The 20,861-nt window shown below is 50.8% G+C and overlaps 1 protein-coding gene across 1 annotated transcript in view; it reads left to right on the forward strand.

Moving 5' to 3' along the window:
* The window catches only part of CALB2 (calbindin 2), a 314,068-nt gene extending 295,310 nt beyond the window's left edge, over positions 1-18,758 (forward strand). The window contains exons 9-11 of the mRNA XM_088455944.1: positions 9,633-9,686; positions 13,128-13,199; positions 18,292-18,758. Of these exons, the coding sequence (XP_088312070.1) occupies positions 9,633-9,686; positions 13,128-13,199; positions 18,292-18,414 (249 nt within the window). The 3' untranslated portion in view covers positions 18,415-18,758. The remainder of the gene's footprint in view (positions 1-9,632; positions 9,687-13,127; positions 13,200-18,291) is intronic.
* The last annotated feature ends 2,103 nt before the right edge of the window (positions 18,759-20,861 follow it).

Genomic DNA, 20,861 nt, shown 5'->3' on the forward strand with positions numbered 1-20,861 from the left:
GTCTATGGGAGCACTGCTGAGCTCTGACCATTCCCGCCTGGGAACTATGAGGGAGAATGCTGGCACCTCTGCACAGTGACCACCATGTTACATCACGGTCCCTAGCACAGTACTGTCTATGGGAGCATTGCTGAGCTCTGACCATTCCCGCCTGGGGACTATGAGGGAGAATGCTGGCACCGCTGCACAGTGACCACCATGTTACATCACTGTCCCTAGCACAGTACTGTCTATGGGAGCACTGCTGAGCTCTAACCATTCCCGCCTGGGGACTATGAGGGAGAATGCTGGCACCTCTGCACAGTGACCGCCATGTTACATCACTGTCCCTAGGACAGTACTGTCTATTGGAGCACTGCTGAGCTCTGACCTTTCCCGCCTGGGGACTATGAGGGAGAATGCTGGCACCGCTGCACAGTGACCACCATGTTACATCACGGTCCCTAGCACAGTACTGTCTATGGGAGCACTGCTGAGCTCTGACCATTCCCGCCTGGGGACTATGAGGGAGAATGCTGGCACCTCTGTACAGTGACCACCATGTTACATCACGGTCCCTAGCACAGTACAGTCTATGGGAGCACTGGTGAGCTCTGACCATTCCCGCCTGGGGACTATGAGGGAGAATGCTGGCACCGCTGCACAGTGACCACCATGTTACATCACTGTCCCTAGCACTGTACTGTCTATGGGAGCACTGCTGAGCTCTGACCATTCACGCCTGGGGACTATGAGGGAGAATGCCGGCACCGCTGCACAGTGACCACCATGTTACATCACTGTCCCTAGCACAGTACTGTCTATGGGAGCACTGCTGAGCTCTGACCATTCCCGCCTGGGGACTATGAGGGAGAATGCTGGCACCGCTGCACAGTGACCACCATGTTACATCATGGTCCCTAGCACAGTACTGTCTATGGGAGCACTGCTGAGCTCTGTCCATTCCCGCCTGGGGACTATGAGGGAGAATGCTGGCACCGCTGCACAGTGACCACCATGTTACATCACGGTCCCTAGCACAGTACTGTCTATGGGAGCACTGCTGAGCTCTGACCATTCCCGCCTGGGGACTATGAGGGAGAATGCTGGCACCGCAACACAGTGACCACCATGTTACATCACTGTCCCTAGCACAGTACTGTCTATGGGAGCACTGCTGAGCTCTGTGTATTCCCGCCTGGGGACTATGAGGGAGAATGCTGGCACCGCTGCACAGTGACCATCATGTTACATCACGGTCCCAAGCACAGTACTGTCTATGGGAGCACTGCTGAGCTCTGACCATTCCCGCCTGGGGACTATGAGGGAGAATGCTGGCACCGCTGCACAGTGACCACCATGTTATATCACGGTCCCTAGCACAGTACTGTCTATGGGAGCACTGCTGAGCTCTGACCATTCCCGCCTGGGGACTATGAGGGAGAATGCTGGCACCTCTGCACAGTGACCACCATGTTACATCACGGTCCCAAGCACAGTACAGTCTATGGGAGCACTGCTGAGCTCTGACCATTCCCGCCTGGGGACTATGAGGGAGAATGCTGGCACCGCTGCACAGTGACCAACATGTTACATCACGGTCCCAAGCACAGTACAGTCTATGGGAGCACTGCTGAGCTCTGACCATTCCCGCCTGGGGACTATGAGGGAGAATGCTGGCACCTCTGCACAGTGACCACCATGTTACATCACGGTCCCAAGCACAGTACAGTCTATGGGAGCACTGCTGAGCTCTGACCATTCCCGCCTGGGGACTATGAGGGAGAATGCTGGCACCGCTGCACAGTGACCACCATGTTACATCACGGTCCCTAGCACAGTACTGTCTATGGGAGTACTGCTGAGCTCTGACCATTCCCGCCTGGGGACTATGAGGGAGAATGCTGGCACCTCTGCACAGTGACCACCATGTTATATCACTGTCCCTAGCACAGTACTGTCTATGGGAGCACTGCTGAGCTCTGTCCATTCCCGCCTGGGGACTATTAGGGAGAATGCCGGCACCTCTGCACAGTGACCACCATGTTACATCACTGTCCCTAGCACAGTACTGTCTATGGGAGCACTGCTGAGCTCTGACCATTCCCGCCTGGGGACTATGAGGGAGAATGCTGGCACCGCTGCACAGTGACCACCATGTTACATCACTGTCCCTAGCACAGTACTGTCTATGGGAGCACTGCTGAGCTCTGACCATTCCCGCCTGGGGACTATGAGGGAGAATGCTGGCACCTCTGCACAGTGACCACCATGTTACATCACTGTCCCTAGCACAGTTCTGTCTATGGGAACACTGCTGAGCTCTGACCATTCCCGCCTGGGGACTATGAGGGAGAATGCTGGCACCTCTGCACAGTGACCACCATGTTATATCACTGTCCCTAGCACAGTACTGTCTATGGGAGCACTGCTGAGCTCTGACCATTCCCGCCTGGGGACTATGAGGGAGAATGCTGGCACCGCTGCACAGTGACCACCATGTTACATCACGGTCCCTAGCACAGTACTGTCTATTGGAGCACTGCTGAGCTCTGTGTATTCCCGCCTGGGGACTATGAGGGAGAATGCTGGCACCGCTGCACAGTGACCACCATGTTATATCACGGTCCCTAGCACAGTACTGTCTATGGGAGCACTGCAGAGCTCTAACCATTCCCGCCTGGGGACTATGAGGGAGAATGCTTGCACCGCTGCACAGTGACCACCATGTTACATCACTGTCCCTAGCACAGTACTGTCTATGGGAGCACTGCTGAGCTCTGACCATTCCCGCCTGGGGACTATGAGGGAGAATGCTGGCACCGCTGCACAGTGACCACCATGTTACATCGCTGTCTCTAGCACAGTACTGTCTATGGGAGCACTGCTGAGCTCTGACCATTCCCGCCTGGGGACTATGAGGGAGAATGCTGGCACCGCTACACAGTGACCACCATGTTATATCACTGTCCCTAGCACAGTACTGTCTATGGGAGCACTGCTGAGCTCTGACCATTCCCGCCTGGGGACTATGAGGGAGAATGCTGGAACCTCTGCAGAGAGACCACCATGTTATATCACTGTCCCTAGCACAGTACTGTCTATGGGAACACTGCGGAGCTCTGACCTTTCCCGCCTGGGGACTATGAGGGAGAAGCTGGCACCGCTGCACAGTGACCACCATGTTATATCACGGTCCCTAGCACAGTACTGTCTATGGGAGCACAGCTGAGCTCTTACCATTCCCGTCTAGGGACTTTGAGGGAGAATGCTGGCACCGCTGCACAGTGACCACCATGTTACATCACGGTCCCTAGCACAGTACTGTCTATGGGAGCACTGCTGAGCTCTGACCATTCCCGCCTGGGGACTATGAGGGAGAATGCTGGCACCGCTGCACAGTGACCACCTTGTTACATCACTGTCCCTAGCACAGTACTGTCTATGGGAGCACTGCTGAGCTCTGACCATTCCCGCCTGGGGACTATGAGGGAGAATTCTGGCACCTCTGCACAGTGACCACCATGTTACATAACTGTCCCTAGCACAGTACTGTCTATGGGAGCACTGCTGAGCTCTGATCATTCCCGCCTGGGGACTATGAGGGAGAATGCTGGCACCGCTGCACAGAGACCACCATGTTACATCACTGTCCCTAGCACAGTACTGTATATGGGAGCACTGCTGAGCTCTGACCATTCCCGCCTGGGGACTATGAGGGAGAATGCTGGCACCGCTGCACAGTGACCACCATGTTACATCACTGTCCCTAGCACAGTACTGTCTATGGGAGCACTGCTGAGCTCTGACCATTCCCGCCTGGGGACTATGAGGGAGAATGCTGGCACCGCTGCTAGTGACCACCATGTTACATCGCTGTCCCTAGCACAGTACTGTCTATGGGAGCACTGCTGAGCTCTAACCATTCCCGCCTGGGGACTCTGAGGGAGAATGCTGGCACCGCTGCACAGAGACCACCATGTTACATCACTGTCCCTAGCACAGTACTGTCTATGGGAGCACTGCTGAGCTCTGTGTATTCCCGCCTGGGGACTATGAGGGAGAATGCTGGCACCGCTGCACAGTGACCACCATGTTACATCACTGTCCCTAGCACAGTACTGTCTATGTGAGCACTGCAGAGCTCTGACCATTCCCGCCTGGGGACTATGAGGGAGAATGCTGGCACCGCTGCACAGTGACCACCATGTTATATCACTGTCCCTAGCACAGTACTGTCTATGGGAGCACTGCTGAGCTCTGTCCATTCCCGCCTGGGGACTATGAGGGAGAATGCTGGCACCGCTGCACAGTGACCACCATGTTATATCACTGTCCCTAGCACAGTACTGTCTATGGGAGCACTGCTGAGCTCTGACCATTCCCGCCTGGGGACTATGAGAGAGAATGCTGGCACGGCTGCACAGTGACCACCATGTTACATCACTGTCCCTAGCACAGTACTATCTATGGGAGCACTGCTGAGCTCTGACCATTCCCGCCTGGGGACTATGAGGGAGAATGCTGGCACCTCTGCACAGTGACCACCATGTTACATCACGGTCCCTAGCACAGTACTGTCTATGTGAGCACTGCTGAGCTCTGACCATTCCCGCCTGGGGACTAGGAGGGAGAATGCCGGCACCGCTGCACAGTGACCATCATGTTACATCACGGTCCCTAGCACAGTACTGTCTATGGGAGCACTGCTGAGCTCTGACCATTCCCGCCTGGGGACTATGAGGGAGAATGCTGGCACCGCTGCACAGAGACCACCATGTTACATCACTGTCCCTAGCACAGTACTGTCTATGGGAGCACTGCTGAGCTCTGACCATTCCCGCCTGGGGACTCTGAGGGAGAATGCTGACACCGCTGCACAGTGACCACCATGTTACATCACGGTCCCTAGCACAGTACTGTCTATGGGAGCACTGCTGAGCTCTAACCATTCCCGCCTGGGGACTTTGAGGGAGAATGCTGGCACCTCTGCACAGTGACCACCATGTTACATCACGGTCCCTAGCACAGTACTGTCTATGGGAGCACTGCTGAGCTCTGACCATTCTCGCCTGGGGACTATGAGGGAGAATGCTGGCACCTCTGCACAGTGACCACCATGTTACATCACGGTCCCTAGCACAGTACTGTCTATGGGAGCACTGCTGAGCTCTGACCATTCCCGCCTGGGGACTATGAGGGAGAATGCTGGCACCGCTGCACAGTGACCACCATTTTACATCACGGTCCCTAGCACAGTACTGTCTATGGGAGCACTGCTGAGCTCTGACCATTCCCGCCTGGGGACTATGAGGGAGAATGCTGGCACCGCTGCACAGTGACCACCATGTTACATCACTGTCCCTAGCACAGTACTGTCTATGGGAGCACTGCTGAGCTCTGTGTATTCCCGCCTGGGGACTATGAGGGAGAATGCTGGCACCGCTGCACAGTGACCACCATGTTACATCACGGTCCCTAGCACAGTACTGTCTATGGGAGCACTGCTGAGCTCTGACCATTCCCGCCTGGGGACTATGAGGGAGAATGCTGGCACCTTTGCACAGTGACCACCATGTTACATCACGGTCCCTAGCACAGTACTGTCTATGGGAGCACTGCTGAGCTCTGACCATTCCCGCCTGGGGACTATGAGGGAGAATGCTGGCACCGCTGTACAGTGACCACCATGTTACATCACTGTCCCTAGCACAGTACTGTCTATGGGAGCACTGCTGAGCACTGACCATTCCCGCCTGGGGACTATGAGGGAGAATGCTGGCACCGCTGCACAGTGACCACCATGTTACATCGCTGTCCCTAGCACAGTACTGTCTATGGGAGCACTGCTGAGCTCTGACCATTCCCGCCTGGGGACTATGAGGGAGAATGCTGGCACCGCTGCACAGTGACCACCATGTTACATCACCGTCCCTAGCACGGTACTGTCTATGGGAGCACTGCTGAGCTCTGTGTATTCCCGCCTGGGGACTATGAGGGAGAATGCTGGCACCTCTGCACAGTGACCACCATGTTATATAACTGTCCCAAGCACAGTACTGTCTATGGGAGCACTGCTGAGCTCTAACCATTCCCGCCTGGGGACTATGAGGGAGAATGCTGGCACCGCTGCACAGTGACCACCATGTTACATCACGGTCCCTAGCACAGTACTGTCTTTGGGAGCACTGCTGAGCTCTGACCATTCCCACCTGGGGACTATGAGGGAGAATGCTGGCACCGCTGCACAGTGATCACCATGTTACATCACTGTCCCTAGCACAGTACTGTCTATGGGAGCACTGCTGAGCTCTGTACATTCCCGCCTGGGGACTATGATGCAGAATGCTGGCACCGCTGCACAGTGACCACCATGTTACATCACGGTCCCTAGCACAGTACTGTCTATGGGAGCACTGCTGAGCTCTGACCATTCCCGCCTGGGGACTATGAGGGAGAATGCTGGCACCGCTGCACAGTGATCACCATGTTACATCACTGTCCCTAGCACAGTACTGTCTATGGGAGCACTGCTGAGCTCTGTACATTCCCGCCTGGGGACTATGAGGCAGAATGCTGGCACCGCTGCACAGTGACCACCATGTTACATCACGGTCCCTAGCACAGTACTGTCTATGGGAGCACTGCTGAGCTCAGATCATTCCCGCCTGGGGACTATGAGGGAGAATGCTGGCACCACTGCACAGTGACCACCATGTTACATCACGGTCCCTAGCACAGTACTGTCTATGGGAGCACTGCTGAGCTCAGATCATTCCTGCCTGGGGACTATGAGGGAGAATGCTGGCACCTCTGCACAGTGACCACCATGTTACATCACGGTCCCTAGCACAGTACTGTCTATGGGAGCACTGCTGAGCTCAGATCATTCCCGTCTGGGGACTATGAGGGAGAATGCTGGCACCGCTGCACAGTGACCACCATGTTACATCACTGTCCCTAGCACAGTACTGTCTATGTGAGCACTGCTGAGCTCTGACCATTCCCGCCTGGGGACTATGAGGGAGAATGCTGGCACCGCTGCACAGTGACCACCATGTTACATCACTGTCCCTAGCACAGTACTGTCTATGTGAGCACTGCTGAGCTCTGACCATTCCCGCCTGGGGGCTATGAGGGAGAATGCTGGCACCGCTGCACAGTGACCACCATGTTACATCACGGTCCCTAGCACAGTACTGTCTATGGGAGCACTGCTGAGCTCTGACCATTCCCGCCTGGGGACTATGAGGGAGAATGCTGGCACCGCTGCACAGTGACCACCATGTTACATCACGGTCCCTAGCACAGTGCTGTCTATGGGAGCACTGCTGAGCTCTGTCCATTCCCGCCTGGGGACTATGAGGGAGAATGCCGGCACCGCTGCACAGTGACCACCATGTTACATCACTGTCCCTAGCACAGTACTGTCTATGGGAGCACTGCTGAGCTCTGACCATTCCCGCCTGGGGACTATGAGGGAGAATGCTGGCACCGCTGCACAGTGACCACCATGTTACATCACTGTCCCTAGCACAGTACTGTCTATGGGAGCACTGCTGAGCTCTGACCATTCCCGCCTGGGGACTATGAGGGAGAATGCTGGCACCTCTGTACAGTGACCACCATGTTACATCACTGTCCCTAGCACAGTACTGTCTATGGGAGCACTGCTGAGCTCTGACCATTCCCGCCTGGGGACTATGAGGGAGAATGCTGGCACCTCTGTACAGTGACCACCATGTTACATCACGGTCCCTAGCACAGTACTGTCTATGGGAGCTCTGCTGAGCTCTGACCATTCCCGCCTGGGGACTATGAGGGAGAATGCTGGCACCGCTGCACAGTGACCACCATGTTACATCACTGTCCCTAGCACAGTACTGTCTATGGGAGCACTGCTGAGCTCTGTCCATTCCCGCCTGGGGACTATGAGGGAGAATGCTGGCACCTCTGCACAGTGACCACCATGTTACATCACTGTCCCTAGCACAGTACTATCTATGGGAGCACTGCTGAGCTCTGACCATTCCCGCCTGGGGACTATGAGGGAGAATGCTGGCACCTCTGCACAGTGACCACCATGTTACATCACTGTCCCTAGCACAGTACTATCTATGGGAGCACTGCTGAGCTCTGACCATTCCCGCCTGGGGACTATGAGGGAGAATGCTGGCACCGCTGCACAGTGACCACCATGTTACATCTCGGTCCCTAACACAGTACTGTCTATGGGAGCACTGCTGAGCTCTGACCATTCCCGCCTGGGGACTATGGGGGAGAATGCTGGCACCGCTGTACAGTGACCACCATGTTACATCACGGTCCCTAGCACAGTACTCTATTGCTCACATATCAGATGCTTGTTTCCTTACATCCCTCTTTGTACATGGCAGCTAGAACCTGATTGGATGCTGCAGATGGCAGTATGTTTGACATATACACCAGGTTTCATGATCGTCCTTTATAACAATAGGAGAAAATATTTGAGTAATACAGAAAAAAAAGCAGATTCAGTCCCGCTCGCTGGATGTGTATGTAAATTCAGCTAAGCGACAGCCAGGCAGGCGATCGCACAGCAAGGCATTAGCACGCCCACTATGATTTGGCGTGCGATCGCCCTGTGTATGCAGATGCCCACCAGCCTGTCTTAAGATGCCCACTTGTGCACGTCATCTCCAGGAAGTGTATGCAACCATCGGTACCATCGGATGCGATCGTAGCGCTTATGGCTGACCATACCCTGCCGCAAGCACTGCGATCACTTCAGTGTAAAATACAACCAGGTGACGTGTACTGTGACGCTGTCACTAAATTATGCACGCCTCTGAAACGGCGTTGGGAAGCTCAGGCATGCCTGCGTTCTCATCACCACTCCCCCGTTATTAAAGGCCAGCCCCTGTCACCACCCACAAACGGCTTCTCCTGTCACTCACTCTGATAGGCCGTCTATACGCAGCGAGCCAACGCTTCCCGATCTCTCGTACTGGTTCGCGCACTGCGATACACATGCGCAGAATGCGAAAATCAGCCAGCTACGAACGAACGCGTCCTAGCGAGCGGGTCTTAGTCAGGTCCTCAGTTTGTTCCAATATTCTTCCTAAAAACGATGAAACTAGTAAGGTGAATGCGTTTTCTCTGGGCCGGACGTAGAGATGGCGCACTGTCCATGCCAGGCGCGGTGTCCATGCCAGGCGCGGTGGAGGGTTTATGCTGCTGTACATACATGAAAGCTGCACTGCGCAGGTAACGGGGTGGTTAGAACATTGCAGGCGTGTCGGGAGCGTTTTCTGCGCGTGCCCCAGTGAGCGTCTGTGGATTCCCCGGAGTGCTATTAGAGCCGCTCTGTCAGACAGCATGGGTTTACTCAGACCTTCAATGTGCGACCGATGTTTCCGATGTTCTGGCTTTTGTATATAAGTGTTCGGATGTGAGACCCCAGAGGTGGGCGTATCGGTGCACAAGACATCAGGTAAGTCATTAGTATATAGTCACATGTACGCTGTGTATGTACTCGCAGTCACGATGGCATTTGTGTCCGTCTCTAGATCAGGGCCTCTATCTGGGAGAGGTGTGTACCAAAAATGCAAAGACTTCATGTACGAAAGAACACGTAATGTTATTCCAGACAGTAATGCACAGTTCTCTTACAGGGGATGAAGCTGAGCTGTGACGAGTTCAATGCGATATTCAACTTCTATGACAAGGTAACGCAGAGCCAGGTGTAACGTTATACAGAGCCAAAATAGGATACAGAGCCAGGTGTAATGTTATACAGAGCCAATATAAGATACAGAGCCAGGTGTAACGTTATACAGAGCCAGTATAGGATACAGAGCCAGGTGTAATGTTATACAGAGCCAAAATAGGATACAGAGCCAGGTATAATGTTATACAGAGCCAATGTAGGATACAGAGCCAGGTGTAATGTTATACAGAGGCAATATAGGATACAGAGCCAGTTGTAATGTTATACAGAGCCAATATAGGATACAGAGCCAAGGTGTAATGTTATACAGAGCCAATATAGGATACAGAGCCAGGTGTAATGTTATACAGAGCCAATATAGGATACAGAGCCCATGTGTAATGTTATACAGAGCCAATATAGGACACAGAGCCAGGTGTAACGTTATACAGAGGCAATATAGGATACAGAGCCAGGTGTAATGTTATACAGAGCCAATATAGGATACAGAGCCAGGTGTAACATTATACAGAGCCAAAATAGGATACAGAGCCAGGTGTAATGTTATACAGGGCCAATATAGGATACAGAGCCAGGTGTAATGTTATACAGATCCAATATAGGATACAGAGCCAGGTGTGACGTGATACAGAGCCAGGTGTAATGTTATACGGAGCCAATATAGGATACAGAGCCAGGTGTAACGTTATACAGATCCAATATAGGATAGAGAGCCAGATGTGATGTCATACAGAGCCAGGTGTGACGTGATACAGAGCCAATATAGGATACAGAGCCAGGTGTAATGTTATACAGAGTCAGGTGTAATGTTATACAGAGCCAATATAGGATACAGAGCCAGGTGTAATGTTATACAGAGCCAAAAGAGGATACAGAGCCAGGTATAATGTTATACAGAGCCAATATAGGATACAGAGCCAGGTGTAATGTTATACAGAGCCAATATAGGATACAGAGCCAGGTGTAATGTTATACAGAGCCAATATTGGATACAGAGCCAGGTGTAATGTTATACAGAGCCAATATAGGATACAGAGCCAGGTGTAATGTTATACAGAGCCAATATAGGATCCAGAGCCAGGGGTAATGTTATACAGAGCCAATATAGGATACAGAGCCAGGTGTAATGTTATACAGAGCCAATATAGGATACAGAGCCAGGTATAATGTTATACAGAGCCAATATAGGATACAGAGCCAGGGGTAATGTTATACAAAGACAATATAGGATACAGAGCCAGGTGTAATGTTATACAGAGCCAATATAGGATACAGAGCCAGGGGTAATGTTATACAGAGCCAATATAGGATACAGAGCCAGGTGTAATGTTATACAGAGCCAGTATAGGATACAGAGCCAGGTGTAATGTTATACAGAGCCAAAATAGGATACAGAGCCAGGTGTAACATTATACAGAGCCAATATAGGATACAGAGCCAGGTGTAATGTTATACAGAGCCAATATAGGATACAGAGCCAGGTGTAACGTTAAACAGAGCCAATATAGGATACAGAGCCAGGTGTAATGTTATACAGAGCCAATATAGGATACAGAGCCAGGTGTAATGTTATACAGAGCCAATATAGGATACAGAGCCAGGTGTAATGTTATACAGAGCCAATATAGGATACAGAGCCAGGTGTAACGTTATACAGAGCCAATATAGGATACAGAGCCAGATGTAATGTTATACAGAGCCAATATAGGATACAGAGCCAGGTGTAATGTTATACAGAGCCAATATAGGATACAGAGCCAGGTGTAATGTTATACAGAGCCAATATAGGATACAGAGCCAGGTGTAATGTTATACAGAGCCAATACAGGATACAGAGCCAGGTGTAACGTTATACAGAGCCAATATAGGATACAGAGCCAGGTGTAATGTTATACAGAGCCAATATAGGATACAGAGCCAGTTGTAATGTTATACAGAGCCAATATAGGATACAGAGCCAGGTGTAATGTTATACAGAGCCAATATAGGATACAGAGCCAGGTGTAACCTTTTACAGAGCCAATATAGGATACAGAGCCAGGTGTAACATACAGAGCCAATATAGGATACAGAGCCAGGTGTAACATTATACAGAGCCAATATAGGATACAGAGCCAGGTGTGGTGTTGTTATACAGAGCCAATATAGGATACAGAGCCAGGTGTAATGTTATACAGAGCCAATATAGGATACAGAGCCAGGTGTAATGTTATACAGAGGCAATATAGGATACAGAGCCAGGTGTAATGTTATACAGAGCCAATATAGGATACAGAGCCAGGGGTAACGTTATACAGAGCCAATATAGGATACAGAGCCAGGTGTAACATTATACAGAGCCAATATAGGATACAGAGCCAGGTGTGGTGTTGTTATACAGAGCCAATATAGGATACAGAGCCAGGTGTAATGTTATACAGAGCCAATATAGGATACAGAGCCAGGTGTAATGTTATACAGAGGCAATATAGGATACAGAGCCAGGTGTAATGTTATACAGAGCCAATATAGGATACAGAGCCAGGTGTAATGTTATACAGGGCCAATATAGGATACAGAGCCAGGTGTAATGTTATACAGGGCCAATATAGGATACAGAGCCAGGTGTAATGTTATACAGAGCCAATATAGGATCCTGAGCCAGGGGTAACGTTATACAGAGCCAATATAGGATACAGAGCCAGGTGTAATGTTATACAGAGCCAATATAGGATACAGAGCCAGGTGTAACATTATACAGAGCCAATATAGGATACAGAGCCAGGTGTAATGTTATACAGAGCCAATATAGGATACAGAGCCAGGTGTAATGTTATACAGAGCCAATATAGGATCCTGAGCCAGGTGTAATGTTATACAGAGCCAATATAGGATACAGAGCCAGGGGTAATGTTATACAGAGCCAGGTGTAACATCATACAGAGCCAATATAGGATACAGAGCCAGGTGTAACGTTATACAGAGCCAATATAGGATACAGAGCCAGGTGTAACGTTATACAGAGCCAATATAGGATACAGATCCAGGTGTAATGTTATACAGAGCCAATATAGGATACTGAGCCAGGTGTAATGTTATACAGAGCCAATATAGGATACAGAGCCAGGTGTAACATACAGAGCCAATATAGGATACAGAGCCAGGTGTAACATTATTCAGAGCCAATATAGGATACAGAGCCAGGTATGGTGTTGTTATACAGGGCCAATATAGGATACAGAGCCAGGTGTAACGTCATACAATGAATCCTATGGAATTAGCCAGTTGTCCTCTGATACTGGGGATGAGCATTTACGTGCGCCCCAGTCTCCGGAGGGCCGAGCCACATCCCCTATGTAATTACTGGGGGCACCTGCTTATCGCTCAGTACCATATACGCCCCTTTTTCCTGTTGCAGAGTCACATTGTTTATTACCCCAAACTGTCGCCCTATTTTTAGGATAGAAACGGTTACATTGACGAGAATGAGCTGGATGCCTTACTGAAAGATTTCTTTGAGAAAAACAAAAAGGTGAGCCGGCTAGTGGGGTGAGTGATGAAATAAATGGGGGAGGGGGCTTAATGGAGTGAGTGAGGAGGTGACTGAGATAACATAATGAGGCACAGAATGGGAGAGAGGGGGTAAAGAGGTTGCTAAGGTAAAAGGGCATGTGTGTGTTATTCCTGTAGAGGAGGTAATGGGGTACATGAGATAACGGCATGTGTGTGTTATTGCTGTAGTGGAGGTAATGGGGTACGTGAGATAACGGCATGTGTGTGTTATTCCTGTAGAGGAGGTAATGGGGTACGTGAGATAGTGGTATGTGTGTATTATTCCTGTAGAGGAGGTAACTGGGTACATGAGATAACGGCATGTGTGTGTTATTCCTGTAGAGGAGGTAATGGGGTACGTGAGATAACGGCATGTGTGTGTTATTCCTGTAGAGGAGGTAACGGGGTACATGAGATAACGGCATGTGTGTTTTATTCCTGTAGAGGAGGTAATGGGGTACATGAGATAACGGCATGTGTGTGTTATTCCTGTAGAGGAGGTAATGGGGTACATGAGATAACGGCATGTGTGTGTTATTGCTGTAGTGGAGGTAATGGGGTACGTGAGATAACGGCATGTGTGTGTTATTCCTGTAGAGGAGGTAATGGGGTACATGAGATAACGGCATGTGTGTGTTATTCCTGTAGTGGGGGTAATGGGGTACATGAGATAATGGCATGTGTGTGTTATTCCTGTAGAGGAGGTAATGGGGTACGTGAGATAGTGGTATGTGTGTGTTATTCCTGTAGAGGAGGTAATGGGGTACGTGAGATAACAGCATGTGTGTGTTATTCCTGTAGAGGAGGTAATGGGGTACGTGAGATAGTGGTATGTGTGTATTATTCCTGTAGAGGAGGTAACTGGGTACATGAGATAACAGTATGTGTGTGTTATTCCTGTAGAGGAGGTAATGGGGTACATGAGATAACGGCATGTGTGTGTTATTCCTGTAGAGGAGGTAATGGGGTACATGAGATAACGGCATGTGTGTGTTATTCCTGTAGAGGAGGTAATGGGGTATGTGAGATAACGGCATGTGTGTGTTATTCCTGTAGAGGAGGTAATGGGGTACGTGAGATAGTGGTATGTGTGTGTTATTCCTGTAGAGGAGGTAATGGGGTACGTGAGATAACAGCATGTGTGTGTTATTCCTGTAGAGGAGGTAATGGGGTACGTGAGATAGTGGTATGTGTGTATTATTCCTGTAGAGGAGGTAACTGGGTACATGAGATAACAGTATGTGTGTGTTATTCCTGTAGAGGAGGTAACTGGGTACATGAGATAACGGCATGTGTGTGTTATTCCTGTAGAGGAGGTAATGGGGTACGTGAGATAACGGCATGTGTGTGTTATTCCTGTAGAGGAGGTAACGGGGTACATGAGATAACGGCATGTGTGTTTTATTCCTGTAGAGGAGGTAATGGGGTACATGAGATAACGGCATGTGTGTGTTATTCCTGTAGAGGAGGTAATGGGGTACATGAGATAACGGCATGTGTGTGTTATTCCTGTAGAGGAGGTAATGGGGTACATGAGATAACGGCATGTGTGTGTTATTCCTGTAGTGGGGGTAATGGGGTACATGAGATAATGGCATGTGTGTGTTATTCCTGTAGAGGAGGTAATGGGGTACGTGAGATAGTGGTATGTGTGTGTTATTCCTGTAGAGGAGGTAATGGGGTACGTGAGATAACAGCATGTGTGTGTTATTCCTGTAGAGGAGGTAATGGGGTACGTGAGATAGTGGTATGTGTGTATTATTCCTGTAGAGGAGGTAACTGGGTACATGAGATAACAGTATGTGTGTGTTATTCCTGTAGAGGAGGTAATGGGGTACATGAGATAACGGCATGTGTGTGTTATTCCTGTAGAGGAGGTAATGGGGTACATGAGATAACGGCATGTGTGTGTTATTCCTGTAGAGGAGGTAATGGGGTATGTGAGATAACGGCATGTGTGTGTTATTCCTGTAGAGGAGCTAATGGGGTACGTGAGATAGTGGTATGTGTGTGTTATTCCTGTAGAGGAGGTAATGGGGTACGTGAGATAACAGCATGTGTGTGTTATTCCTGTAGAGGAGGTAATGGGGTACGTGAGATAGTGGTATGTGTGTATTATTCCTGTAGAGGAGGTAACTGGGTACATGAGATAACAGTATGTGTGTGTTATTCCTGTAGAGGAGGTAATGGGGTACATGAGATAACGGCATGTGTGTGTTATTCCTGTAGAGGAGGTAATGGGGTACATGAGATAACGGCATGTGTGTGTTATTCCTGTAGAGGAGGTAATGGGGTACATGAGATAACGGCATGTGTGTGTTATTCCTGTAGAGGAGGTAATGGGGTACATGAGATAACGGCATGTGTGTGTTATTCCTGTAGTGGGGGTAATGGGGTACATGAGATAATGGCATGTGTGTGTTATTCCTGTAGAGGAGGTAATGGGGTACGTGAGATAGTGGTATGTGTGTGTTATTCCTGTAGAGGAGGTAATGGGGTACGTGAGATAACAGCATGTGTGTGTTATTCCTGTAGAGGAGGTAATGGGGTACGTGAGATAGTGGTATGTGTGTATTATTCCTGTAGAGGAGGTAACTGGGTACATGAGATAACAGTATGTGTGTGTTATTCCTGTAGAGGAGGTAATGGGGTACATGAGATAACGGCATGTGTGTGTTATTCCTGTAGAGGAGGTAATGGGGTACATGAGATAACGGCATGTGTGTGTTATTCCTGTAGAGGAGGTAATGGGGTATGTGAGATAACGGCATGTGTGTGTTATTCCTGTAGAGGAGCTAATGGGGTACGTGAGATAGTGGTATGTGTGTGTTATTCCTGTAGAGGAGGTAATGGGGTACGTGAGATAACAGCATGTGTGTGTTATTCCTGTAGAGGAGGTAATGGGGTACGTGAGATAGTGGTATGTGTGTATTATTCCTGTAGAGGAGGTAGCTGGGTACATGAGATAACAGTATGTGTGTGTTATTCCTGTAGAGGAGGTAATGGGGTACATGAGATAACGGCATGTGTGTGTTATTCCTGTAGAGGAGGTAATGGGGTACATGAGATAACGGCATGTGTGTGTTATTCCTGTAGAGGAGGTAATGGGGTACGTGAGATAACGGCATGTGTGTGTTATTCCTGTAGTGGGGGTAATGGGGTACATGAGATAATGGCATGTGTGTGTTATTCCTGTAGAGGAGGTAATGGGGTACGTGAGATAGTGGTATGTGTGTGTTATTCCTGTAGAGGAGGTAATGGGGTACGTGAGATAACAGCATGTGTGTGTTATTCCTGTAGAGGAGGTAATGGGGTACGTGAGATAGTGGTATGTGTGTATTATTCCTGTAGAGGAGGTAACTGGGTACATGAGATAACAGTATGTGTGTGTTATTCCTGTAGAGGAGGTAATGGGGTACATGAGATAACGGCATGTGTGTGTTATTCCTGTAGAGGAGGTAATGGGGTACATGAGATAACGGCATGTGTGTGTTATTCCTGTAGAGGAGGTAATGGGGTATGTGAGATAACGGCATGTGTGTGTTATTCCTGTAGAGGAGGTAATGGGGTACGTGAGATAGTGGTATGTGTGTGTTATTCCTGTAGAGGAGGTAATGGGGTACGTGAGATAACAGCATGTGTGTGTTATTCCTGTAGAGGAGGTAATGGGGTACGTGAGATAGTGGTATGTGTGTATTATTCCTGTAGAGGAGGTAACTGGGTACATGAGATAACAGTATGTGTGTGTTATTCCTGTAGAGGAGGTAATGGGGTACATGAGATAACGGCATGTGTGTGTTATTCCTGTAGAGGAGGTAATGGGGTACATGAGATAACGGCATGTGTGTGTTATTCCTGTAGAGGAGGTAATGGGGTACGTGAGATAACGGCATGTGTGTGTTATTCCTGTAGAGGAGGTAACTGGGTACATGAGATAACGGCATGTGTGTGTTATTCCTGTAGTGGAGGTAATGGGGTACATGAGATAATGGCATGTGTATGTTATTCCTGTAGAGGAGGTAATGGGGTACATGAGATAATGGAGATAATTGACTGGGTGCAGTTGTCTTTTTTCTCAATGTGAGTGTAGTCTCTGCTCGGCCGCTCACCCTCAGAGTGACCCAGATGAGGGTAATTGTAGTATCAGAGTGACCTAGATGAGGGTATGTGTAGTATTTGAGTGACCTAGATGAGGGTATGTGTAGTATTTGAGTGACCTAGATGAGGGTATGTGTAGTATCAGAGTGACCTAGATGAGGGTATGTGTAGTGTTTGAGTGACCTAGATGAGGGTATGTGTAGTATCAGAGTGACCTGGATGAGGGTATGTGTAGTGTTTGAGTGACCTAGATGAGGGTATGTGTAGTATTTGAGTGACCTAGATGAGGGTATGTGTAGTATCAGAGTGACCTAGATGAGGGTATGTGTAGTATCAGAGTGACCTAGATGAGGGTATGTGTAGTATCAGAGTGACCTAGATGAGGGTATGTGTAGTATCAGAGTGACCTAGATGAGGGCATGTGTAGTATCAGAGTGACCTAGATGAGGGTATGTGTAGTATCAGAGTGACCTAGATGAGGGTATGTGTAGTATCAGAGTGACCTAGATGAGGGTATGTGTAGTATCAGAGTGACCTAGATGAGGGTATGTGTAGTATCAGAGTGACCTAGATGAGGGTATGTGTAGTATCAGAGTGACCTAGATGAGGGCATGTGTAGTATCAGAGTGACCTGGATGAGGGTATGTGTAGTATCAGAGTGACCTAGATGAGGGTATGTGTAGTATCAGAGTGACCTAGATGAGGGTATGTGTAGTATCAGAGTGACCTAGATGAGGGTATGTGTAGTATCAGAGTGACCTAGATGAGGGTAAGTGTAGTATCAGAGTGACCTAGATGAGGGTATGTGTAGTATCAGAGTGACCTAGATGAGGGTATGTGTAGTATCAGAGTGACCTAGATGAGGGTATGTGTAGTATCAGAGTGACCTGGATGAGGGTATGTGTAGTATCAGAGTGACCTGGATGAGGGTATGTGTAGTATTTGGAGGATCTTAATATGATCTCTAATTGCAGGAAGTGAACATCCAGAGCCTGACCGGTTACCGCCAGAGCATCATGTCCCTGTGTGACGGGGGACGCCTGTACCGAAAGGAGCTGGAGATTGTACTCTGCAATGACTCTTCCTCCCTCAAGTAGTTGGGGGACCACAGTTCTACACAACCAGCACTGCACTGAGCTCCTGTATCCTGCCCCACCCCGCACCACTGACAGGGGAGAGAGTGCCGTGCATGAGAGACTGGGGAGAGAGTGCCGTGCATGAGAGACTGGGGCGAGAGTGCAGTGCGTGAGAGACTGGGGAGAGAGTGCCGTGCATGAGAGACTGGGGAGAGAGTGCCGTGCGTGAGAGACTGGGGAGAGAGTGCCGTGCATGAGAGACTGGGGGGAGTGCCGTGCGTGAGAGACTGGGGGCAGAGTGCCGTGCGTGAGAGACTGGGGGGAGAGTGCCGTGCGTGAGAGACTGGGGGGAGAGTGCCGTGCGTGAGAGACTGGGGGGGAGAGTGCTGTGCATGAGAGACGGGGGGGGGAGAGTGCCGTGCGTGAGAGACAGACTGGGGGGAGAGTGCCGTGCGTGAGAGACTGGGGGGAGAGTGCCGTGCGTGAGAGACTGGGGGGGAGAGTGCCGTGCATGAGAGACGGGGGGGGGAGAGTGCCGTGCGTGAGAGACTGGGGGGAGAGTGCTGTGCGTGAGAGACTGGGGGGAGAGTGCCGTGCGTGAGAGACTGGGGGGGAGAGTGCCGTGCATGAGAGACGGGGGGGGGAGAGTGCCGTGCGTGAGAGACTGGGGGGAGAGTGCCGTGCGTGAGAGAAGGGGGGGGGAGAGTGCCGTACGTGAGAAACGGGGGGGGAGAGTGCCGTACGTGAGAAACGGGGGAGGGGAGAGTGCCGTGCGTGAGAAACGGGGGGGGGAGAGTGCCGTGCGTGAGAGACTGGGGGGAGAGTGCCGTGCGTGAGTGACTGGGGGGAGAGTGCCGTGCGTGAGAATGCCGTGCGTGAGAGACTGGGAGGAGAGTGCCGCGTGTGAGAGAGAGAGGGGAGAGTGCTATGCGTGAGAGACTGGGGGGAGAGTGCCATGCTTGAGAGACTGGGGGGAGAGTGCCATGTGTGAGAGAGAGAGAGGGGAGAGTGCCGTGCGTTAGAGAGAGAGGGGAGAGTGCCGTGCGTGAGAGAGAGAGAGGGGAGACTGCCGTGTGTGTGAGAGAGGGGAGAGTGTCATGTGTGTGAGAGAGAGAGGGGAGAGTGCCGTGTGTGAGAGAGAGAGGGGAGAGTGTTGTGAGTGAGAGACTGTGGGGAGAGTGCCGTGCGTGAGAGACTGTGGGGAGAGTGCCGTGCGTGAGAGAGAGAGGGGAGAGTGCTGTGTGTGAGAGAGAGAAAGAGGGGAGAGTGCTCTGTGTGAGAGAGAGAGAGAGAGAGAGAGAGAGAGGGGAGAGTGCCGTGTGTGTGTGAGAGAGAGAGGGGAGAGTGCTGGGTATGAAAGAGAGAGGGGAGAGTGCCGTGTGTGAGAGAATGAGAAGGGAGAGTGCAGTGCGTGAGAGACTGAGGGGAGAGTGCCGTGCGTGAGAGACTGGGGGGAGAGTGCTGTGTGTGAGACACTGGGGAGAGACATGCTGTGTGAGACAGGTTATACAGAAAGAGAGTGACAGATACTGCCAGTGACAGATACTGTATGTGAGGAAGAATGAGAGAGGGAGAGACCGACATCTCACCCATAGCATGAGGGACAGATAATTGTACAGTATGAGAGTGTCAGAGTGCCTGAGGAGAGTGTTGCATGTGAGTGCGGAGAGAGAGAGAAACAGTCTCCCATGTCTTACCCACTGCACCCTCTGCTGCCTTCCCACTGATCCTAGTCCCGTTATCATCCTAAAGCTTAGAGCCCCGGTTTGGCCTGGTCAGTGGGGTCATTATTTATTACCCTCCCCCAGTACTCCAGCGCCCGCTTATGTTTAATCTGCCTGGGAGTAATTGGGCCATTTGCAGTAGGCCGTAGCCTGAAGAGGGACTGAGGGGTTCCCCCTGCCCTGCTCTCCATGTTACTGTCCCCGGTATCTCTCCCTGCCCTGCTCTCCATGTTACTGTCCCCGGTATCTCCCCCTGCCCTGCTCTCCATGTTACTGTCCCCGGTATCTCTCCCCGGCTGCTCTCCATGTTACTGTCCCCGGTATCTCCCCCTGCCCGGCTCTCCATGTTACTGTCCCCTGTATCTCCCCCTGCCCTGCTCTCCATATTACTGTCCCCAGCATCTCCCCCTGCCCTGCTCTCCATGTTACTGTCCCCGGTATCTCCCCCTGCCCTGCTCTCCATATTACTGTCCCCGGTATCTCCCCCTGCCCTGCTCTCCATGTTACTGTCCCCGGTATCTCCCCCTGCCCTGCTCTCCATGTTACTGTCCCCGGTATCTCCCCCTGCCCTGCTCTCCATGTTACTGTCCCCGGTATCTCCCCTTGCCCTGCTCTCCATGTTACTCTCCCCGGTATCTCCCCCTGCCCTGCTCTCCATGTTACTCTCCCCGGTATCTCCCCCTGCCCTGCTCTCCATGTTACTGTCCCCGGTATCTCCCCCTGCCCTGCTCTCCATGTTACTGT

The sequence above is a fragment of the Taudactylus pleione genome, unplaced genomic scaffold (assembly GCF_031769625.1).
Source record: "Taudactylus pleione unplaced genomic scaffold, aTauple2 ptg000681l, whole genome shotgun sequence".
NCBI classification, from domain to species: Eukaryota; Metazoa; Chordata; class Amphibia; order Anura; family Myobatrachidae; genus Taudactylus; species Taudactylus pleione.